This window comes from Lactuca serriola, chromosome 4 (genome assembly GCF_051521515.1).
Source record: "Lactuca serriola cultivar US96UC23 chromosome 4, Lser_US96UC23_V15, whole genome shotgun sequence".
NCBI classification, from domain to species: Eukaryota; Viridiplantae; Streptophyta; class Magnoliopsida; order Asterales; family Asteraceae; genus Lactuca; species Lactuca serriola.
This window is the reverse complement of record NC_136411.1, coordinates 68,010,266-68,034,067: the sequence shown is the minus strand read 5'-3', so window position 1 is coordinate 68,034,067 and position 23,802 is coordinate 68,010,266. Positions and strand designations below refer to the sequence as shown.

At 32.4% G+C, this 23,802-nt stretch overlaps 4 protein-coding genes across 9 annotated transcripts; 2 read left to right on the top strand and 2 right to left on the bottom strand.

The window, feature by feature from the left end:
- Positions 1-499: 499 nt before the first annotated feature.
- On the bottom strand, positions 500-3,307 carry LOC145101812 (myosin-4 protein (DUF641)). 2 transcript variants are annotated; one of them, XM_079039080.1, is made up of 3 exons: positions 3,151-3,307; positions 2,082-2,144; positions 500-1,989 (listed from the first exon to the last, which is right to left on the bottom strand). In XM_079039080.1, exon 3 carries the CDS (start codon positions 1,939-1,941, stop codon positions 667-669), a length of 1,275 nt encoding a protein of 424 aa, XP_078895206.1. In that variant the 5' UTR covers positions 1,942-1,989; positions 2,082-2,144; positions 3,151-3,307; the 3' UTR covers positions 500-666. The 2 variants fall into 2 exon arrangements, with proteins under 2 accessions (XP_078895206.1, XP_078895207.1); XM_079039081.1 differs by having other exon boundaries at positions 2,082-2,155; positions 3,151-3,304.
- LOC145098480 (alcohol dehydrogenase-like) lies at positions 2,681-9,168 on the top strand. Its single transcript, XM_079036115.1, has 5 exons — positions 2,681-2,754; positions 4,174-4,246; positions 4,324-4,370; positions 4,458-4,783; positions 9,071-9,168. Exons 1-5 carry the CDS (start codon positions 2,681-2,683, stop codon positions 9,166-9,168), a joined length of 618 nt encoding a protein of 205 aa, XP_078892241.1.
- A 532-nt stretch (positions 9,169-9,700) lies between these two features.
- Positions 9,701-12,176, top strand: ARGAH1 (arginase). Of its 2 annotated transcripts, none has more exons than XM_079039079.1 (7): positions 9,701-9,885; positions 10,512-10,663; positions 10,728-10,887; positions 10,967-11,100; positions 11,268-11,477; positions 11,578-11,688; positions 11,777-12,176. In XM_079039079.1, the coding sequence occupies exons 2-7, from the start codon at positions 10,529-10,531 to the stop codon at positions 12,035-12,037; spliced, it is 1,011 nt and encodes a 336-aa protein (XP_078895205.1). In that variant the 5' UTR covers positions 9,701-9,885; positions 10,512-10,528; the 3' UTR covers positions 12,038-12,176. The 2 variants fall into 2 exon arrangements, with proteins under 2 accessions (XP_078895205.1, XP_078895204.1); XM_079039078.1 differs by having other exon boundaries at positions 10,503-10,663.
- Positions 12,177-12,288: 112 nt separating this feature from the next.
- Positions 12,289-19,569, bottom strand: LOC145101810 (protein NRT1/ PTR FAMILY 7.3-like). Of its 4 annotated transcripts, none has more exons than XM_079039073.1 (6): positions 19,377-19,569; positions 17,896-17,987; positions 14,474-14,588; positions 14,167-14,384; positions 13,362-13,918; positions 12,289-13,197 (listed from the first exon to the last, which is right to left on the bottom strand). In XM_079039073.1, exons 1-6 carry the CDS (start codon positions 19,405-19,407, stop codon positions 12,372-12,374), a joined length of 1,839 nt encoding a protein of 612 aa, XP_078895199.1. In that variant the 5' UTR covers positions 19,408-19,569; the 3' UTR covers positions 12,289-12,371. The 4 variants fall into 4 exon arrangements, with proteins under 4 accessions (XP_078895199.1, XP_078895203.1, XP_078895200.1 ...); XM_079039077.1 differs by lacking the exon at positions 17,896-17,987 and adding an exon at positions 19,184-19,305 and having other exon boundaries at positions 19,429-19,569; XM_079039074.1 differs by having other exon boundaries at positions 19,429-19,569.
- Between the last annotated feature and the right edge of the window lie 4,233 nt (positions 19,570-23,802).

The window sequence follows — 23,802 nt, the reverse complement described above, 5'->3', positions numbered from 1 at the left end:
AAGAATAATAACTAAACGTTCATTTTAACATTTGTATCGTGGACCCTTATTTATTTTAAAGGTTATATTGGTTTCTTTAATAACCTGATTACTGCGACGAGGAAACAATTTTTTGTGATTATACTTAACATTTAAAATTTATTAAGTAAATTAATTTGATTATAAATGTTTCTTGTTTACCAACCCCAATCTGATCCAAGCGTTCGGCCCACATAGAATATAGCTCTACGGCTCTACCAATAACAAGCCTATTATACTCTATATATACTCTATACTCCATAACTGTATAGACAACAAGTGCGTAATTCTTTAGATGACATTATCCTACATTCCTACTAGTAGGATAATGATTTTAATGAGAATTTGATCATTCAACATTTGTTTTCTTCCTCCCCTAATCTCATATCAGTAATAGTTTCTCAAACTGCAATAATCAACGTAAGGGCAAGTTAGTCATCAAATGGAATCTCACGACAAAGAGCAATTTTTACACAAGAACTTGTTACAAATACAACACATACTATTTTCATTCTCATTCATAACCAGCACCACATAATATATATATTATGAAAAAACAACATCAAACACATCACAACCCACATACACTTTTACATATTTCATCTTACTACAAATTTCAAGACATCTTCTTCAAACAATACAACACATCTATTCAATCTCCTTGATTCCAGTCAAATAAACCCGACACTGAATCACACTCCCACCAATCCCAAACCCTGGCATCACCATCAACCCAACTTTCGGCTTCTCACCACTTTCATCCACCACAAAATTCTTCACCACACTTTCCATATAAACCTCTGAAAACTCACACCCTTTACTCACCTGATACACCTTTATCACAGGCTCAAACGAATGACTCAACAAATGCAAAACCCAAATTGCTTTCGCCAGTTTCAAAAACGCCTGATAAAACGGTGTCCTCGGATGCCCTCCTCCCATTATATAATTCCTATGATCCAAATTCCCGAAAAAAGACGCTTCCATTTTCGGATGCACCACAATTACGTATTTACCCCTGCAAAACTTCCCGAATTCCGAATCCGGGTCTTGCCCCACCGAATCAAGCGGATCCGTGTCACGTAACGCGAGATACTCACGAAAGAACGTGTCTTTGTCTTTGTCTTTGTTTTCATTGTTTAAACCGAAATTTTCTTGTTGAAAACCGGTGAACATTTTTTGACAAATATGGTATTCAAACGCGTATTTCTTGTGGGCCCGTTTCGCGTATTTAATATCCGGTTCGATCGAATTCGCAGCAGCATCAAGGTCCCACCCCGCAGCCTTCATCATGTTGATTAACGGTTTTGAAAAATCATGAATTGCTTTAGAAGCAAGTTCAACAGCCGACTTAAAAAGCTCGGGGGACAAAACGGGAATATTTTCATTTCCATCGACCGATCCCCCCTCAGAATCTTTCGAAGATGATGATAGCCCCCTCAGCTTTAGATTCTTTTCAAGTTTAGCCCTTTTGAGAGTCGCGTCTTGGATATGTTGTTGTAATTGTACAATCTCGGAATCTTTGTTGTGGATTTCGGATTGGAATTTCTTCACCATGACTTCATATGTTTTTAAGAGGCTTTGTTGTTCTTGAATCTCTGCAGCCAAACGGGAGTCTTGTGGGGAAATGTAAGTGGGTCTGGGGTTGTTTTCGCGATAAAAGTGTTTGAGTTCTGAGAGATTTTTGAGTTCTGAAATTACGAGTTTGTCTGCAGCTTGGATTTTGTCAGGGTCATATGGGGTGTGAGCAGCTTGAAGGCGGATGTAAGCGGATTTTAAGGATGAAATGTTTGTGAATATTTTTGAGACTAAAGCTTCAACAGCTTCAGGGTTTTGGTTTGCAGTTTCTTCCATAGGTTGAGGGTGGACCTTCGGGTTACTGCTGTCACGGATTTGGGAGTCTTTTGCTCCACCAAGTTGCATAGTTACTTCCTATGGAAGGGATGGTATGTGGGTCCCCCACCCAATCGCCTAAAAGATGATAATCAATCATTAACATAAATAAATATAAAGTAACACTAACACCCCAAAGAAGTAGGAATAAAGTAGCTATCTATTTATACCTGCAAAATCAAGAAACTGGTAAATGGCAGTTGGATTCCCCCAGCAACCATAATAGTTTCAACCTACAAAAGTGCTTTTGGTCACATTAAGACATTGAACTGATTGAAGATATTGGTGTTAGTCAGAATTAAAGTCATTTATGTGGGTTGAAACGAAATTCTTCCATTTTAATCTATTCTAACCAATGTAATTCAATATAGCTTCCTTTGTTTCTAAACTAAGATGGCCTTTTTAACCTTGGTGAAAGTCGATTACTTTTCAACTTCAAAATTCACCTAGTATTTCAAATTGGGGATGAAATACATACATCAAAGTTAACAGAGTACATGAAAAGGTGAAGACAAGCCCAGTTCCTAATTAAAAAAATGAATTCAGCATCTTCTTTAGGAACAGAGTAGCAACTTTGGACGCAAATCATGTCAACATAGACAGTAGAACCTTCAAGTTTTGCATCAAAACCACTAACCCAAAACCCCAGCACATCTATGTCACAATGTGGGAGGTTGCAAGATCATGCATGAAAAAGAAATATGACTAATAGCCTATAATAGCTTAGATAAAATGTCAGTAACTTCTTTAAATTGAACACCTTTCCTCGATGTTTGGAAATTACCAAACAGGTGAATTCTGGGAAGAAACAGAAGATGAACTTTCAAATTGCAATGTGAAAATGTAGTTGTCTTTCGCGTTTTAATGCCAATTTCTTTTTAGATTCAATCTCTGAACTAGGTTAACCATTTAATGTAGTGCAATTGTTTTTTAAAGTTCAAACTTCTTATCTTTTTTTCTAATTACTTAAGTAGTATAACTTGTAGCGAAAACTCCTAGATCCACCTCCGATCCCAAACACGAGACTAGATTCATATAATTACCACTAGTTGTCAACTAATCACTGATGATGCTCTCGATGCAATTTACGACTATACAAGTTTACACCACTCTAAAGCTAATCAAAAGTACCAATTTCGAATTCTATTCTAAAGTACCGACACCAAAAGGTAAAACAGCAAAGAAAGTGCTAATTTTGTTGTAGTAAAGAGAATAAAGCCCAGGTAGATCGGAAAATACCTAATCGGAGACTTCGCCGGATATCTGCCGGAGAGATGATGAGTGCATGCCTGTGTTCTGCCGATTATAGTACGTTCTAGATATAGGAAGATGGAGAAGAATACGAGATTTGAGGTTGATTGAAATGGATGGAACCCTAGGAGAGAGAAGAATCATTGTTGCTTTATATTAAATTCACATATATTTTTTTTAAATCTATTTTACAATCGATTGGGCTTTTCCTATTCGGCCTATCTCAATGACTTAATGTCTCAATCAACTGGTTTAAACTTTTAATCCAACCCATTTAAAATTATATTGACCTATTTTCAAAATTTGGAAGTATTTATTTTAATCGTAAATTTAAAGTTTAAGATCTACGTTTTTCTTTATGTGTCACTTATATTATATGCAAGCCTCTTTCTTTCTATGTAATAGAATATTATTGTATTTAATTGAATTTAAAATTGTATTTTATTGATTTCATATAGTTGTTCCAATTTGTTCTTCCAAAACATTAGAAAATGACTTGCAAAATTTCAAACTTGCAATCCAACTTTGTTTTTTCGTTAAACACAAAATGTAACATCTACATTTTGTTGAAATTAAGATACCTTGTGTTTTTGTGGTTTAAATGAATCGAATTTATTTACACGGAAGAGTATTAATGGTTTTGAAATTCGATTAATATATTAAACAAAATTTATTGTTTGTGGACCCTAGCAAATTATAAAATGAAATATATGAATTTACTTGGACTATAAAATTATAAAAAAAAAAAAAAAAAAAAACATCATAAATGGTCCTTGTGTTTTTCCAGATTCTGAAGTTTAGTCCCCGTAGTTTAAAAATCTCATAAATGGTCCTTGTGCTTTCAAAACTTTTGACAGATGGTCCTTATTGCTAACTCCGTTAATTGAGGGGCATTTTCGTCATTTCACACCATAGGGACCATTTATGATATTTTCAATTTTTTTTAAAAAAAAGAAAAAACTAAATATAATTATTTAATATATAAAATCTCTCTCTCTCTCTCTCTTTCAGAACACATATACAAACAATCAAAATCCTCTTTACCTCCTTGTGTCACACCGATGTTTACTTCTGGGAAGCCAAGGTAACCTATTATTCCCTGTTTCGATCTTGTAAAAACCCAAAATTAAAATCATAAATCTTTGTTTTCGAACTTTTCAGGGTCAGAATGCTTTGGTTCCTCGAATTTTTGGACGTGAAGCTGGAGGGTATGTTTGATTCTTGTTAAAATTGGAAAAGGGTTTATTCTAATCTTTGATCTGAAAATAATCTAATAAGTTTTTAAACATGAACAGGTTCGTGGAGAGTGTTGGGGAAGGAGTGACTAAGCTTCAGCCCGGAAATCATGTCCTCCCTGTTTTCACCGGAGAATGCAAAGAGTGCGCCCACTGTAAATCCGAAGAGAGCAACATGTGCGACCTTTTGAGAATCAACACCGATAGAGGAGTCATGATTAACGATCAAAAATCTCGATTTTCCATCAACGGAAAACCCCTTTTCGATTTCGTAGGAACTTCAACATTCAGCGAATACACCGTCGTTCATGTTGGCTGTCTCGCCAAAATCAACCCTCTTGCTCCTCTTGACAAAGTCTGCATCCTCAGTTGTGGGATCTCCACAGGTATAAAAAGAAATCATAGTATCCTCCGATTGCAGTTCAATTGGTGTTTTCTTGACCTAATTAATCTTCGTGTTTTCTTCAAGTCCTTGTGCAGCTAATTAATCTTCGCCCCTCTCAGATCTATGTCGCCAACCCCCTTTCTCAGGGTGTTCTTTAAAAATGCAGAGCGTAGGATTTTATGATTGGGTCGATTTTGGCGTGAAAGAGAAGAAGAAAAGAAATTAATGACTTCTGATTCGAGTTTACTGATAAATTTCATTGGAACACCGTCATTAACAACCTTGTAGAGAAGTTGTTGTTTGGTTTGTAGGTCTTGAAAAAAAGGCGACTTGTGGTAGTTCTTCAATTGAACAATGGGAGTTTTGTTGATGTGTTTGAATCAGAAAAAAAGAGGCATACGAACACAGAAGTTGGTTGTTGCGAGAGAGAGAGAGAGAGAGAGAGAGAGAGAGATTTTATATATTAAATAATTATATTTAGTTTTTTCTTTTTAAAAAAAATAACTGAAAAGATCATAAATGGTCCCTGTGGTGTGAAATGACGAAAATGCCCCTCAATTAACGGACAAAAGTTAACGGAGTTAGCAATAAGGACCATCTGTTAAAAGTTTTGAAAGCACATGGACCATTTATGAGATTTTTAAACCACGTGGACTAAACTTCAGAATCTGGAAAAACACAAGGACCATTTATGATGTTTTTCCTAAAAAAAAACTCAAAATTTTTGTATGGTCCCCACAAAAAAATTAAAAAAAATAGTAGGAAACCAAAAAAGCATAGAAAATTTTTATTTTAGGTACTCCGAACTCATTCATATTTTTATGAAATCAATTTTTAAAAGAACAATTTTTTGAAGTTCTTTTGCGGTGATGATCAAAAAAAGAAAAAAAATCAAGATTCAGATCGAAGAAAAATGTAGTCTTATGTTGAGAGTTTTTACAATAAAAATTAATGTCAAATGAAAAAGAAAATCATTAAATATCAGTTCATTCTGTAAGGCTCATTACATGTTGTTGATTTTTTGTGGGTTTTGTTGTGTTTTTTCAATATTTCACAGTGAGGCACAACGAAATTGATGGTTGGTGGGGGAATATTCTTAATTTTTGTCTAGTTCTTGTAAAAAAACTTAATAACAATTCTTATTTTTGTTATTTTCTCTTATATTTGGATCTAAAAATAAGTAAATTAAACTATTATACAATAAAGTTGATGATTGGATTTACATCAATAGACTGGATTGTTAAACCTAAATATATAGAATATGATTATAGAATGAAGGTTGAATACAATCTTAAAATTTTGAAAATAACTTGTGAAAGAGACAAGTTAACATAAGGAAAAATGGAGGTTTCATGTTTATTCAAAATAAAAAAGTTTGTTATGATCCCACATCGATCGAAAGTACTTTAAGTTGGTGGCTAATAAGTCTAGGTGTCCACTTCTCTTTCTGTAACATCCGTAAAATTTACGCCAAATTTAAACTTTTAATATTAACAAAATGACCAAATAGTAATTGTTTTTACAAAACATTTCCAATTCATTTATCATCAGTGTCCCAAAACAGATCATGAGGATGAGGAGCGGTACGGTCACGCCTTCGTCTTCCCTCGATCTCCTGAAATACCTGAAACAATAAACTGAAAATTGTAAGCCCGAGGGCTTAGTGAGCTACCCTCAAAATACCAATACCACATTAGCAGAAACCATAACAATAACGATCAATCAAACAACATACATACTGGGCCATCGGCCAGACTGGTCCGCCCTACTGGGCCTGCAGTCTGTCTGGATCTATCCCGGCCCTTCGACATGACTGGTCTGTCACGTGGGCCTACAGTCTCCCCGGACCTCTCAGAGGGTGTGTTAGCCTTCAGCACAAAGCAGGACCGCCTCAACCCAACCAACAAGCAAATAACCATATACTCATACTATCATGTATTGGCATATACACACAGCAAACATATCTATCTCACTGGCCATCAATCATAGAGTTCACTCGTAACTAGAGTATTGACCTAATCAGGTCACTAACATACCAATCCCTAAGGATCATAAGAGCGTATCATACTGTCTACCCTGATTCCAATCGAACGGATCATAATCACATGCAACATACCATAACAATAACAATCAAAGGGTCGGTCTTGGTGCCATAGACCCTACCGATATAGTGAGGATAACTCACCTTGCAGATGTCGACTCGAAAGGTAAACTCCAACTATTGGATCACTTGACATAGGCTCCACCACCTATAACCATAGCACAATATACTCATAAGTCCTTAACCTTATAAGGCACTCCATAAACCCCCCCTTAGTAAATTCCTGATCAAGGTCAAAGTCCTCGGTCAAGGTCAACAGTCCATGTTGACCTCAACTCGCCGAGTACACTCGGCCACTCGCCGAGTCCTTAGAGCACATTCCAACTCGCCGAGTCATCGGGGTGACTCGTCGAGTTCCTTCGAATCCCGATCAAACCTTAAGGCCCCTCGTCGAGTTTCCTCCTTGCAACTCGACGGGTATACATGCAACCATATCCTTGGCTAAAACTCATCCGACTCGTCGAGTTGTTCTTCAACTCGTCGAGTTTCATGGCCATCTTCATCTAACTCGCCGAGTTGTTCAAACAACTCGTTGAGTTCACGGCTTTCTTCATCTGACTCGCCGAGTTGTTCATCCAACTCGTCGAGTTTAATGCACATCTTCATATGACTCGCTGAGTCGGCTTCGCGACTCGCCGAGTCCCTTCAGTCATTTTAACATGCAGACGTCTTTAAGCCATGGCAAGGCCCCAAATTGCAGATCCAACTTCCTTAGGCCTGCTTATCACGTAAAGTTGCAAACTTTACGTGCATGCATGGCTTTACAAGATCTTAATGCCAAAACCAAACTTTTAATGGGTGTTCATGGACCAAGGGAACCTTGACTAAAGCTGGAACTTTATGCTTATATAATCCAATGAGGATCCAGATCTGAAGTTACAACTTTAGATCTAGCCCATAGATTGTCATACCAACTTGATACCCTTATAAAACCCTAAAACTCATTCAAAGATAAGGTCTAGACTGAAATAACTGAGGGTAATGGTTTAATACCTTCCCAAGAGATGTCCACAAAAGTAGAATTCGGATCTCCTCCTATCTCCTTTCCTCAATCACTTGTTTTCCCCAAACTCCTTCACCAAAATATTCTCTCAAAGCTTCAACACACAATGGGCACACACACACACACGAGTTAGAGATGCAAAGGGGGCTGCCAAGGAACTGAAAGAGGCTTGAGCTTCTTTAAATAGGGGTGCAAACCCCGGGAATTAGGGTTTCACTTTCCAGCTCCTACTTGCCGAGTCCCACAAAGGACTCGCCGAGTAGATCACTCAATTCGCGATCCAACCCGCTGCTACTTGACGAGTAGGGCAACCAACTCATCGAGTAGGGCCAAAACCCAAAATATTTTATTTAAAGTACTACCTGAGAGTCGGGGCGTTACACTTTTAAGTTAGCTTTTCGAAAGTACTGTAAGTTGGTGGCTTATAAGTCTAGGTGTGCACTTCTCTTTCAAGTTAGCTTCTTTTGGGAGTAAGTTCTACCTTTTATGGGGCCAGGAGGGGTTGTGGCCCCCTAGATTTTGGGCTAGAAATAGAGTGCGGATGCTTAATTTTTAGAATTATAGGTTGGGTTGTGGCCCCTTGTGATCCATTGTTCGTTTGCTAAGAAGCCGATCCACTAGAGATAGAGAAGTAATTGTTCCATCGACCATCATTCAATCTGTAAAGCTTTCGCCCCATCCTCAATTCTTCACAAGTCGCTAATCCTTAAATCTAAGCTGCCAGCTCCGACGCTCCGCCATTCACCACCATCACCTGTTGCATTGTTGTTGCCTGCTGCTATTCAGCTGTTTTGCGCAACTGCAATTATGCTGTTCGCTTGTTCTTTCATGTTTCACAGCACATAAGTGAAGAAAATCACGTAATCAGGTATGCTTTCACTTCGGTCTTCGGTTATTGTTCTTACATGTTTCACATTCTCTCTTTTCTAATTTCTATTATTGTACTTGCTTGGCTGTTAGATACTTGGAATTAGAAAGTTGGAATTGTTGTTGGAATTTTAGGAATCAACTAATTACACATTGTTAAATATTCTCTTCTTGCCTTCTTGGTTCAACTAATTAGTGATGAATGATGAACATTACTTATTTGCTTATGTTAATCTAATATGTGATATAAGTTAAATTACTGAATAGCTGATTAATTGATTTTGAATGTATTGTTTTTTGATTTTGATTTTTTATAGATACAATAATAGAAAATATGAAAATCATTCATTCTTTCTTCAAAAGAAAGGTTGATAATGAAGAAATTCATGATGAAAATCAAGAGACTAAACGTTAATTCTAGTTTACAATACTTTCGGCCCCCAAATAATCAAGCTCTGCCCATGGTTGACAAGTTCGTATTATATCAACCTTTTGTAGAAAGTACTTTCATTTTTTTTTCAGAAAAAATTGTTTGCAATAGAATCAATAGTAAACGCACAAACGCTTTCTATTGAAAGTTGCAATTAAGTCCCAAAATTTTTATTCATATAATGCAAGTCCGAATACCAACTACTCCAATGAACTTGTTACAAGATTCGACATTGTGACTTCACTAATTGATATATTAATACGACTAGATATCTTCACTGATGGTAAAGAATACAACACAAATAATTCATTTAGATACTTGAATAATTTCATACAACTTATTTTTCAATACAAACTCAAGGATTTGATTTCCAAAATTTAAATTTTATATTTTAGTTTTTTAATATGAAAAAGAAGAAAAAAAAACATTCCCCTTGGTGCCCACCTCAACAATTAATCCATTTGTTGTTTCTTTCTGCTTTCCTTAAAAAATATCACCAAACACTCTACTTTCCTAATTCTTTTTAATTGCGCCAATAACTTACGCAGACACACACCCCAATACACTCACACACATGTATAAACACCATCTTCATATCAGATAATCAATCCTCAATTTTCTTTTTTCCAAAATTTCACCTGTATACCCGCCCGCTGCTGTTCTGAATCTCAGTTTCTCTCTAGATAACGCTTTAATCTATTGGTAACGCCTTTATCCTTTCAGTTTTCGTTAGATTTACGTCTGCTCTGTTTCTTTTTTTTTTTTTCGTATGTGTTGATCTATTTCTTTCTTTTGGTGGAATTAATTTAACTTTCACGAGTTGAAATTCTTTGAGATGAGACAGAACTGTACCTTTGAAACCGATTCATATGTATATCAGTAACATCGATTTTTTTTCGTGACGAGATATACGTAATACGTTCATGTTTGAATTGCGTGTAATTGTTTTTGTAGTGTATATGATCCAGTTAAACTCTTTATCCGTTTTGAAAGTTTAAGGGAAATTTTGTCCATAATTTTGATGTGGTGATTCTTAATCTGTAAATAGTTGAGATTAGAACATTAGGTAATCTAAAAGACTATTGATTACTTGTTCAATCGGTGAATTTGCTCAACATCTGAATGGAACATTTTGGGGGAAAATATTTGTTTGCCCGGCCTACTGCCCAGTTCAACCGTATGTTAGATAGTAATAGCAAAACTGCAAATTCACCCTTTTTCTTACCAAAATTGGTTAAAATTGAGATACAAAGGCTAACTAAATGAGATAGCATAGTTCCCAGCTTAAATTTTTTTACTTAACTTGTTCTCTCTTGTAGCTGCAACAGATATCTATCCAACAAACATGATGAAGATTGGGAGAAGAGGAATTCATTATCTACACACATTAAACAGTGTTCCTAAGGATGTGATAGAGAAGGGACAGAACCGAGTCATGGAGGCATCTCTTACACTCATTCGTGAGAGGGCAAAACTTAAGGTATGTCCATACTTCATTATGCATTTATAACTTAAGTTTTGACAATATGTAATTTTTTTATAAGGGAGAGCTAGTTCGTGCATTAGGTGGTGCTAAAGCTTCAGCATCTCTTCTTGGAGTTCCTCTTGGACACAATTCATCATTTCTTCAGGGTCCCGCATTTGCTCCACCAAGGATTCGAGAGGCCATTTGGTGTGGAAGTACAAATGCCACCACAGAGGAAGGTATAGATAATTAAATACATTTACAATGTGTCATGGTGTGTAATTTGAAAACATGAATTAATCATGTTGTGTGATTCAGGGAAAGAGTTGAATGATCCTAGGATTTTAACAGATGTGGGTGATGTTCCTGTTCAAGAGCTTCGAGATTGTGGAATAGATGATGACAGATTGATGAATATCATCAGTGAGTCTGTCAAACTAGTGATGGAAGAAGTAAGCTGCTTTTCACTGCTTTGTTTGTTATATTCATTTCTTCATATTACAGCATTTTTTCTGTGAAAAATCTAAAAGCAATTTTCCTTGTTACAATTGGTTAGATTTTTCAAAGTATAATATGTCCTAATAAGAAAAAGATGGTAAAGTATATGGTCTTTTTGCAGAGTCCATTGAGGCCTTTAGTTTTAGGGGGTGATCATTCGATATCATATCCTGTAGTGAGGGCTGTTTCTGAGAAGCTTGGAGGACCTGTGGATGTTCTTCACCTTGATGCACATCCTGATATCTATGATTGCTTTGAAGGAAATAAGTATTCACATGCATCTTCTTTTGCTAGAATTATGGAGGGTGGTTATGCTAGGCGTCTCTTGCAGGTATTCCTTTTGAAATAGTATAACAAATTAAACTAATAACTAGTACAAAACTTGGTTCCTTTTCTATTTTTTATTTATGAATTCTTGTTTCCTTTTTCAGGTTGGCATCCGATCAATAACAAGTGAAGGACGTGAACAAGGGAAAAGATTTGGAGTTGAGCAATATGAAATGCGCACATTTTCAAAAGATCGACCCTTTTTGGAGAATCTGGTAGTGGGACTTGCTCTTGATTTCTTGTCTGTGCAAAAAGACGTAAATGTCATTCTCATCCTAATCACTGTTTATTGTTATTATCCAGAAACTTGGAGAGGGTGTTAAGGGAGTGTATATCTCAATAGACGTTGACTGTCTTGATCCGGCATTTGCCCCTGGTGTTTCCCATATCGAGCCGGGAGGTCTCTCATTCCGAGATGTTCTCAACATTCTCCACAATCTTCAAGCCGATGTTGTTGGTGCTGATGTGGTCGAGTTCAACCCACAACGTGATACTGTTGATGGGATGACTGGCATGGTTGCTGCTAAATTGGTCAGAGAGTTGACTGCAAAAATATCTAAATGAAGAAACCACTTTTCTTGGTTTATCATTAAAAATAAATATTAATGATGTAGCTTCATTTGAGTTATTCCGTTGGTTTATTTCCTGTTTAAATCATATCTGAAGAACTCAAGTTGATCATAGTGAAAACCATCTTTACTAATTTAGCTAATGTTAACAAACTAAACGACATTATGTTAACTCAGGGACCAAAAATGAAAAAATATTCATTTTTGGATCTAAAACCACCAACCAGAAAGACCAAATCGGTAATATACTCTATAATTTAACATGCTATATTTCTTTCTCTCTTTGTATCTTATTTAAACAAGAACAACAACAACAACCACAAGGTAATTCAATCCATTTCACGTGCTTCATCTCTTCTCTCTACAACTATATTCTTATACCTCTTAGCACATGAAACAAACAACACAAGATTAACCGCAGTCAAACCCGCACAAAGGAAAAAAAACCGATCCAAATGCCCGTCATTCAAGTTCGCCGGGACCCACCCAGGCTTCCCATCTTTCGAAGTAATCTTCATGACAACCGACAATATAATACTGCTAGTATAGCTCCCCATTGCGGACGAGCACATAGACAATCCAAGCCCAATACTCTTCAACTTATCCGGAACTTGAGCTGCAAAAAACTCCCATTGAGCCACATAAGTAAACGCCTCAGCAACCCCCACCAACACATACTGTGGTGTTTGCCAAAATATACTCAAAGAGCTTGTTTCCTTGGGTCCTTTACTTTTTAGTCTGTGATGTTCGACAAAACCAGCTGTGATAATGGCTAATGTGGCTATAGCAAGTCCAATTCCCATTCTTTGTAACTCGGTTGGAGGGTTTGGTTTTGTTTTTGTTACTTTGGTGTATAGAGGGAGGATGAGTTTGTCATAGCATATGATGAAGGCGGATGTGCTTATGATGTCAAAGATTGTCATGCTTGCGGGTGGGATGTGGAAGTTTGAGAGTTCTCTGTTCATCGCAGCACCTTGTTCTACAAATAGAGAAATCATTTGTATGAATACTACGGATGATAGTATGGTGCATAGCCATATTGGGAGGAGTCTTAGCACGCATTTTACTTCTTCGACTTGGGTGATGGTGCATAGTCTCCATGGGTGTGGGTTTTGGGCGTCATCTGGGGTCATGATTGATGCGCGATCAAGAAACCTGTAAAATACACGAGTCTCAGAAAAATGGAAGTAGGAAAATGAAAAATGAAATAGATTTTTATTTTTCAAAATAGTAATAGAAAAATGAAAGTAGGATGCTATTATAAACAAATTAACAAAACATGTTGCTATCTATTGCGTTTAATCTGAAACCGAACTTACTTGAAGTCATTAGTGTGATATATTCTCCTTGTTCCGCCTTCATCTCTAGAATAATCTTCATAGAGCCCATCTCCATTAGATGGCACCTCAAGCTTAATTTTCCTCATAGAAGCCACAATAACTTGAGAGAATCTCGAGATGGGATTACCACTAGGCTTAAAATGCCGATATCTAAAACTCCCACTCAAAACCGACATCAAAGCAATAAAACCACATGCTGTAGATATCCAAAAAGCCACCACGTACTCTCCCATGGTTTCAATATAAACTAATAACGTCTCTGATATCAAAGATCCTAAGTTTAGGGCAACATAGAAGTAGCTCAAAAAAGTCGTTTTCGCCCTCTTTTCTTCTGGATCTTCCTCATCAAACTGATCAGCACCAAATGTAGCAAGGGCTGGCTCGGCGCCACCGTTTCCAAGGGCAACTAAGTAAATTGATAAATAGAAAATTGCTTTTTCCACCGATGAATGAGCGTTGCATACTTCTCCTATTTTGCCACAACCTTTTGGCTGTAACATAAACGCTTGAGTTGTCAATGACAATGCAACCAAACCCTGCAACAAAAGCCCAAATAAAAAGTTTTAAGTCAACACAGTCTCAAAACATCTGAGTTGGCCTACACTGTCTTGTCTCCTTCCTGCCATGAGCATCACATCATGTGAAATGTAAATAAAGTAAACGACAATAAATAGTCAAATCCTCATTGGAATTGAGACTCTAAGGATGTAACGGTTGAGACTAGAACTGGATTGTAATAAGTTTACGTGAAGTTATGGAGAAATGGGGTAAAGGGTTGACTTACAATGGTCAAAATAACTTGAAAAATGACACAAGTGAGGTATCTTCCCAAATATGAGTCACTAAAGAAAGCACCCAAAAGTGAGAACAAGTAAACACTCCCCATCCAAGTGCTAAACATGGTGGCTGATTCTGCATTCGATTGTCTCAAAGCAGACTTTGAAAACAAAACCATATTCACTTCCACTCCTGTGAATGCAAGTGTTGCTAATCCTTCATTCACTGCACAAACAAATCAGCATAAGGTACAGCTCATAAAGCACAAATTTAATTTTACGTTTGAATTCGAATTTTGTGACTTAAAAACATACCAAGCAAGAGCATCCCGGATTTCCATCCTCCGGTTTTTTGCTTTACTGCCGGTTTTCCATTCCAATCCAAGGAGCCGTCTCTTGTGCACTCGTTTAAGAGTTTGTTTTTAACACTCTGCATGATATAATGGATCAGAATGAATAAACACCACTCTTAATTAAACAAGATTAAATACTTTTGTATTTTAAGATTTTAAATTCAGATTTGATTTTTATGTATTCTATCCTAATAAATAAAAATGATTTTGACACATGTCATTCTCTCATTCAATTGGCCACATGTCATTTTGTCATAATTTTGAGATATATTTATTTTCTACTTGTCATTTATTTCATTTTTTATTTCCAATATATCATTAACATAACTTACATAAATTAAACCTACCATAATTGCAGTGAAAGAATTGCAAGTACGTTTCTAATTGCAGTGAAAGAATTGCAAATTGCAATGGCGTAACGCATGTTCTTCATGTGAATAATTGTGTATGATTACTTTTGAAAGCCATGAAACTTTCTTTTTTAATTTTTATTACTTTGAAGATAATCTTTAAAATATTAAAAAAACGGAAAAGACGATGATGGTGTTCGTTGAAAGTGAAAATCTTTTTTGGTGTGAAGCTCAAGAAATAATTTGACTCCACTTTTCCTCACTTTATTTTTCGTGGGTCAAATACAATTAAATACCACACTAAAATGAATATATATATATATATATATATATATATATATATATATATATATATAAAAGTTCAAATAAAAGTACTAAATAGTATGAAAACATAAAAACATTATGTTTATGTTATTATTCTATAATGAATGCTATATATATATATATATATATATATATATATATATATATATTATTGAAGCAATTCTAATGTTAATACTTAATATTCATATATTCATTAGAATGTTATTATTCTATTATAAATTTTGTGAATGTACATTATTATAATAAATTCTAATATTAGTTTTAACGTGTGGTCATTCATCTATTTACTGTTGAATAATGACATAAAGTTGGAGATATAAAATTCATTATAGAATAATAAAATAAAAATAATATATTTTACGTTTTCAGTTTATATATATATATATATATATATATATATATATATATATATATATATATATATATATATATATATATATATATATATATATATATATATATATATATGCAAATGATTTTCTCTCTTTGGCAATGCCATGCCGAGAAAGGTTTGTTTTCACAACATGTCGTGCTTCATATCAGTCTTACCAAAAGACTTTTGCCATCCACTTCTTGAAATCTAAGTGTTTTCGGAAATGGTATATATGTATGGGGGTATGCATGATTTAGAAGGGCATTATAGAACATAATATTAAAGTAGCTAGATGACATTAATTTTTATCTTTTGTCACAATTAATTGATTGGATATTAATTCTTTTTTAGATAGTAGTAATAATCGTTGTGAATTGTAAAAGTGAGAATGATAACTTGGGTACCACTTGGATTTGTATATTCATATCAATCAAATCCTAAGCCAGCTTTTTAGAATATACAATCTTTAAAAGTGTTTTCAAATCATAAGAATTATAAGTGTGTTCCCAATTTGGGGCATACAATATAATTCAAGACTTGCTGAACTTCATCATGGTTCATGTGTTTTATAAATAAAAAAAGTTATGCAATTTTCCTCAAAGTCAAAGAATTAATTGATGACGTTTTTGTTTTATGTTTCTATGATCATGTTTTCAAATAAGCATAAACATGATAAAATTAGCAATTGTTTATAATTTTGAAAATTGAAAACAACTTTAATAGATTTTTGCAAGCATCACTAATGTTTTTTAAGTTTGATTTCAATATTGTCATGGTATGCAAAATTGACTTCGAGCAAAAACATGCATCAACCATTTAATTTTGACGAAATCAATTTTTCCAATCCAAAAAACAAAAACGTTAATTCCTTTTTTTTTTCATATTTGAAACCATAATAACTTTGTAAACCTTATAAAATGTGACAATTAATTAGTAAATAATAATATAATTCTTATGGAATAGAACCTGCTTAAGTTTTATTTACATTTTTTGATACATAAACAAAGTTAATATAATTTTTTTTGACTTTCGTTTATTTTTTTCTATACTAAAATTAAAGTTGTCTAAGCAAAAATGTTAGTCAACTACATAAATAATTACCATTCTGACTTTGAATTTATAAAAAAATAAAAAAAAATATTGAATTATTATAATAAAAATGTTTTTTCTCTTTTAAATTTAAACAAGTGCTAAGTTAAATAATTAAATAAATTAATATGCTTTAATTTTGAGATTTTTGAAATTAAAATGTAAGTTCATTAATAAATTGATATCTATTTATTATTATATTTATTGTAATTATTATATTAAAATATTACATGAAATTAATAAAATAAAAAAATTCATAAAATGACATGTGAAAAAAAATTAATTTAAAATAACTATAGAATTTACATTTGACAAATTGAATAAGAGTGAAAATGATAAAAAAAAAAAAAAAAAAAAGAAACTTCATTTTTTAAAAAGTATAGTTTTACTAACAAACACCAACAATATATAGTTATTAAATGCAAGATTTAGCAAGGTAATAACATCTGTTTTATTCGGTGTTTACTTCCTTTTTTGTATTATAAAAATTATATTAACTTTCTATCACTTATAATTAAAGTTTGCTTCAATAGCTATCAATTTTCTAGATATACTCATTGTGTTTCATAAAGAATTCTAATATTTAATGAAACAATTATTCAATAAATATTATATAATTACTAATTATATACCAAAAATACCATTTTATAATTAATAACAAATTACAAAAAATAACCATATGTAGTAAATATATATGAATAAATATGTAAACTAAACTCGAACATTTGATAAAGAAATTACAATTAGTAGGGGAAACCCCAAAATCAACACATGTATTCAAAACAATGCCAAAAAATGATAAAGAAGATATCTTCATCGATGGTAATTAAGAATTTTACCACCGCTGTTTAATTCTGAAAACAACTTTATATTTTCTTCTTAGAGAACAAAAGCATTAGAAACACACATGTTCTTCAATGACATTTGAAAAACACACATACAAACACAAATATTAATTAATAACATAAAACCAAGCATAAATTCTAACAATATGTATATCAAGTTATTATACACATACATACACTGCACATAAGCACACACATGTATTAATGTATATATATTACATTTCGTGGCTATATCCAGAGTTGTTTAATGTATATGCATGTATCTGGAGATGTATGATAAGTTTGCTTGTCGTTAATTAGTTAAACAAAATCCATGCATCCGATCTTAGTACTCATCAATTGATTCAAATACTTTAAAAAGATTTATGAAAATTGAGTTATATTTACTAAAGAAATGCAGTACCTGGAAATCATTGTTGCATAACATTGACAGGTGATCTGTTGTTGATGGAAGCTGATTGGATTCTTTTCTTGACTCCATTTTTAGTGTGTGTTCTAGAGAAGGAGAACCAAAGGGTTTATATGGACTCACTCACTCAATATATATATATATATATATATATATATATATATATATATATATATATATATATATATATATATATATATATATATATATAAAGTTTTTTTTCCGGTAAATTGTCCAAGTGTGAGAAAACGAAGTTGTAGTGATTTATACGGCATGTGTACATGCAAAGATGATGTTCGAAGTTTAAGATAACTTACACCGATAGAATCTCATGGATCAAGTAGTAATTTGTATATTGTAAAACAGAACTGTAAATGTTCTTAAATTTGGATATTTTGTAGTGACAAGACACCAAACATTGAGATTATTTCCATTTCCACTGTTACGGTTTATTTTGACTTATGAACTTCTAAGTAGGTAGTTTGTTGAGGTATTTATACTTTGATTTGATAAAATCCATTTAATGATGGCGTAGTGATTTGTATCTTGTTAATTAAGCCGTACACGCACATATGGATGGTGTTTTACACTAGGTAAATGTGGGTTATCTACGTACAAACAGATATAGACAAATGTATAAGATGGAAAGAAAACTAAATAACACACAAGATTTACGGATTCACAACATTAGGGCAATTGTTCTTTTTCCACATACGAACAATTAAGGGATGTTTATTAATTTTGTAATGGGGTTTACAGTTATCAAGGTCAATATATAGAGCTAGTTTTTATTATTATTATTATTTCGACCCTAATCAAAACTGTTAGATTTTCATTTCAACTCTAAACTGGTTATAGGTCGGGCTAGCAGGACCACATTCCTGAGTTTCAGTAGTAATAATAATGTCAAAGAACAATCTGACCTCATAATTTAACATACAGTTTTATTTGCTTGCATTATTTTACTATATAGTTTTTACTTTTGATCTTTTAGTAGGTTGCTAGTAGAGAGCGTTCGCCATATAAAATCTAAGCAACAGATGTTCATCATGTTGTTTTAAGACGTGTATGATACTTACGATATATGAAATTTACTTCCAAAATGCATATCTCAAATAAGAATATAGACAAATCTATATAAATTAAGGCCATAATGGGCCCAAGTCAACTAAACTTACTACATCTTGGGGCTGTATATATTAGGGTGATCTCACTAACTACTTAATTATGATAACTCAAAATATTGTTAGAGTATAAAGGATGATGTCCATAATACTTTAACCTGACTAGTGAGCTATGGATTCACACAACTTTGCCATACTACTATAAGACATATAATAGTTTCACCAAACATTATGTGAATGTCTTAAATGTTGAGTTGTGAAGTATAATATGTCCATGGACCTGAAACTTAAGAAATGTTCAAATTTTACATTAGAGAATGATTCAAGAGATTCGAAATTAGAGATATTGACCAGATATTTGAGACCATAGATTCTGAACCATAGAAAAGGGGAAAGTACATGCCTATGACTCTGCCTTCTTATGGAGTTCCTTGAGGTTGACTTGGGTTTTGGGGTTTTGACTCATACATATTTATGCCCCTTTTCTCAATTTACATAGATTTCGTGTATCTTGTAAACCCTAATGTTCTGAATTCAGTAGAAATATCGTTACTTCATATGTAGATATATAGATCACGTTGCCCAAATCTTGTGAACCACATTAATTCTTGTGGTATATATTTATTTTTTTTGCATATATATTTGTTATGATCAACCATAACATCAAGCCGTGTCACTTTCTCGTGTACGTTTGGCCGACTCCTTTATTATATAAGAATATAAGAATATATATGTAATATGTACGCTTGTCTTTTGATGAGTATTACAAGTTATTAAGTACAAGAATTATGTTTTACAGGATCTTTTCATTTTGGATCTTAATTAATAATGGAATAATTTTATTATTTAAAATCAAATGTTACAAAATTATACAAAATATAGGATTAGGCAAAACGTGGGTCCCATATCCTAACAAGTTAGGTGAGAGATACAAAATGAAAGTGTTTAAATTTTAGGTGAAATGTTGTTGAAAAGTATAATCCATGCAATTTTAGGGAAATAATGTTGTATATTCTTTTTATTAGATGAATGGATATTTTTAGAAAGATATTTGATGGTTAGTGTTTCCAATAAATATATATATATATATATATATATATATATATATATATATATATATATATATATATATATATATATATATATAGAGAGAGAGAGAGAGAGAGAGAGAGAGTCAAGATCAAATAAGAAGGAAATTTTTGGAACGTAAAAAGTTTTTTTTCTACATATTTTTTTCGCGAACAAACAAAATGAATCATTAGATGATTCATTTGTAAAATGATTCACAAGAAAAAATTCTCAAAAAAACATCGTGATGATTCATTTATACAATGATTTTGTTGTTATTCACTAAAATTGTCACAAAAGTGAATTTTTTTCTTAATTTACTTAAAAATAAATCATAAAGATGTTTTGTTAGGAATTTTTTCTTGTGAATCATCTTACAAATGAATCATCTAATGATTCATTTCTTTTGTTCGTCAAAAAAATATGTAGAAAAAAAACTTCTTACCTTTCTACCAAAAAAAATTTCTTACCGGATCTATATCCTCTCTCTCTCTCTCTCTCTCTCTCTCTCTCTCTATATATATATATATATATATATATATATATATATATATATATATATATATATATATATATATATATATATGGGACGGTTCCCTTTAGATTAAAAAAAAAATTAGAGATCTTGAGATTGAACCTCAGTCACGTATTTCTTACTTGGCGCTCTAACGCTCCAGCGTACCGGCAGCAGCGGACTATGCCTAATCATAAATGATTATATGGCAGAGAGGTATAATCATATATGATTATGCACGTTTATATATATATATATATATATATATATATATATATATATATATATATGTTTAATCATAAATGATTATACATATATGTCTGTTCACAGACTGAGTAATCATATATGATTACGACAGTTGGTGACAGAAAATGTGGTGGTGACAAAGATAGCGGTGGTATAAGTAACGAAGGTGACAGTGGTGGAGTCAGCTGGTGTCAGAGGTGGTGGTAGGGGTGGTGGCGGTGGCGGTTATGGTGATGGGGATGGTGGCGGAAGATAAATGAATGGGCGGTGCTGTGTAATCATTTATGATTATTCCAGACCTGCCGCGCCAGTACGTCGGAAGGTTATTGCGGCAGATGTGAAATACGTGGCTGAGGTTGAATCTCGAGATCTCTATTTTATTTTTAATCTCAACGGAACCTCTCTCTCTCTCTCTCTCTCTCTCTCTCTCTCTCTATATATATATATATATATATATATATATATATATATATATATATATATATATATATAGAAAAAAATCAAATGAGAACACCTAAAAGGTTGAGAACGCGACAACAAGTATATTCATTTGTGATTACATGTATTCATTTGTGGAGAAATGATAAATTTTTACGCACAATCAACATGAATATGTTTTTTCTCTTCAATTGAAATTAAAGGCGTAAAAATTTATCGTTTCTCCACAAATAAATAAATGGAATCACAAATGAATATACTTTGTTCTCGCGTTCTCAACATTTTTGGTGTTCTCATTTGATCCTACTCCTATATATATATATATATATATATATATATATATATATATATATATATATATATATATATATATATATATATATATATCATTATATACTTATAAAGGAAACATTTTTCCTTTCATCACATTCATTTGAAACTCCCATTCATTTTTCCTTTCACCGCATTTATTTGAAACTCTCATGACTTTTCAATTTCTTTATAATAATGATTATAAGTTGATTAATAAGGTTAAATAAAAATAAAACCTAAAGTGTAATCATATATAAACTAAATTTCAATATTAAAAGAATATATATTCTTCAACTTATAAAGTTATATTTTTAACTTTCAACATATTATACTGAACTTATTAGGTCTAACATGTTGTTGTATATAACCATCAACATTTTACAGCTACAACTTTTGAAAAAATTTGTATAAAATACTTAAATCTTTAATTTAAATATAACCTTACGGGATCAACTTAAATATAGATTTTAGTTCAACTTAAACAACCTAAATAACATTTTGTAAATAGTTAAAAGTGATAAATTGTAGTGTTTTTTAAATAATGATTAGAAGTTGGTTAATAAGGTTAAATAAATATCAAACCTAAAGTGTAATCATAAATAAACTAAATTTCAATATCAAAATAATATTTTTACTTCTACTTATAATGTTATGTTTTTAACTTTTGACATATTAAACTTAATTTAGTAGATTTAATATGTTGTTATATGTAAACCACTATCAGTTTAAAGCTACAACTTTTGAATAGTTTGGACAAAATACTTAAATTGTTAATTTAAATATAACATTACAGGGTCAACTTCAACATAAATTTCAGTTCCACTTAAAAAACCCACAAAATATTTTGTGAATAGTTAAATGTGATAAACTGTAGTGCTAAATGAAAAAACTAAATTGTAATATTTATTTAACTAAAATATTTCCTAAAGATATTTTATAATTATTAAAATTTTCAAATAAGTAGCTTAAAATAACTTACAATAACAATGTTAAAAATAATTCTATATAAATGATTATATTGTTACATTTAAAAAAAATTGTTTGATGTTTTAAATAATTACTAGCCGTCTACCCGCGCAAAGCGGCGGGCGGCGAATAGTTTGATCTCTTTAGAGTTGAAACCATTTTGCGTTCACTTTCGAGAAATGAATATTAAATGACATCTATTTTTTAACAGCATTACCATACCATATTAAGGGGGTGTTTGGCTAAGTTTTTTTAAAATAACTTAGTAGGTTCCACATCACTATAAGTTAAAAAAGTGTTTGGATTAAAATAACTTATTCCAGTGGGGAACCTCTAATACGTAATTTTTTCATAAGTTACCCTACACTTACTTATTAACTTATAAGTTAATAAACTAATAAGCAATAAGTTTTTTTTGCCAAACACCCCCTAAATGGTTATTACTTCCATTTATACATACCCAAACCACTTGTACTGTTTATCGTCCTCTTTTTTTTCGTTTTTCTTAATTCCTTTATTAATTTAATGTCCTACTAAGTAAAATGCTAAAATATATAAATAATAGTTTATAAAAATAAACCTTTAAAATATCAGACATTGTGATTTAAAAGTCGATAAATAGGCCTTTGAGAATGCCAAAATACTCAAGTGTCAACTTGTTCATTGTGATTTTAAACCAAGTTTTGTCACAAATTAAAACATTTTTAACGATGGTATGTAATTCAAGGATTCATATTGATTTAGGTTCTCGAAACCTTAAAATATTGAACAAAATCTATAAGAACAATAATCACCGTAATCAAGAAATCTATGTGATGAAACTTGATATTATAAGGACCAATGATGAAAAATGTTTCATTTTTAGACTAAACAAGATGAAAAATATACAAACTACCTTAATCATGTCAAATCTTGTGTTTAACCGTTCTTTATTGCAAAAGTAAGATGCCAAAATATACAAACTAATGATAATACAATGATCTAACTGGCCCTCTTGGTTGAGTTCTTTGAACCTGCAAAGCCAACACATTAAAGAAATATAATAAAAACTTTTTTAGGAACAAACCTGATATAATAAAGTCTTCACCCAATATATTTATAAGATAAAAATACAAAAAGTTAAAAATGATGAAATCAATTACAAGTAAGGATTAAAATAATAAACCTGTTAAGATAAGGCCTTTGCCATATCCAATCTCAAAATCATTTTCTTGATCCATTTTTTATGCATAT

Bases quoted from the DNA above. Each gene is read 5' to 3' on its own strand.
- LOC145101812 (XM_079039080.1), bottom strand. From the start codon at position 1,941: ATGCAACTTGGTGGAGCAAAAGACTCCCAAATCCGTGACAGCAGTAAC.
- LOC145098480 (XM_079036115.1), top strand. From the start codon at position 2,681: ATGTTTGGAAATTACCAAACAGGTGAATTCTGGGAAGAAACAGAAGAT. The intron at 2,755-4,173 runs GTAGTTGTCTTT...TCTCTCTTTCAG, and splicing joins TCAAATTGCAATGTGAAAAT to AACACATATACAAACAATCA. The intron at 4,247-4,323 runs GTAACCTATTAT...CGAACTTTTCAG, and splicing joins TTTACTTCTGGGAAGCCAAG to GGTCAGAATGCTTTGGTTCC.
- ARGAH1 (XM_079039079.1), top strand. From the start codon at position 10,529: ATGATGAAGATTGGGAGAAGAGGAATTCATTATCTACACACATTAAAC. The intron at 10,664-10,727 runs GTATGTCCATAC...TTTTTTTATAAG, and splicing joins GTGAGAGGGCAAAACTTAAG to GGAGAGCTAGTTCGTGCATT. The intron at 11,689-11,776 runs GTAGTGGGACTT...GTTATTATCCAG, and splicing joins GACCCTTTTTGGAGAATCTG to AAACTTGGAGAGGGTGTTAA.
- LOC145101810 (XM_079039073.1), bottom strand. From the start codon at position 19,407: ATGGTTCAGAATCTATGGTCTCAAATATCTG. The intron at 14,589-17,895 runs GTACTGCATTTC...TATATCATGCAG, and splicing joins TATGCAACAATGATTTCCAG to AGTGTTAAAAACAAACTCTT. The intron at 13,198-13,361 runs GTAAGTTCGGTT...TGTATTTTACAG, and splicing joins TATCACACTAATGACTTCAA to GTTTCTTGATCGCGCATCAA.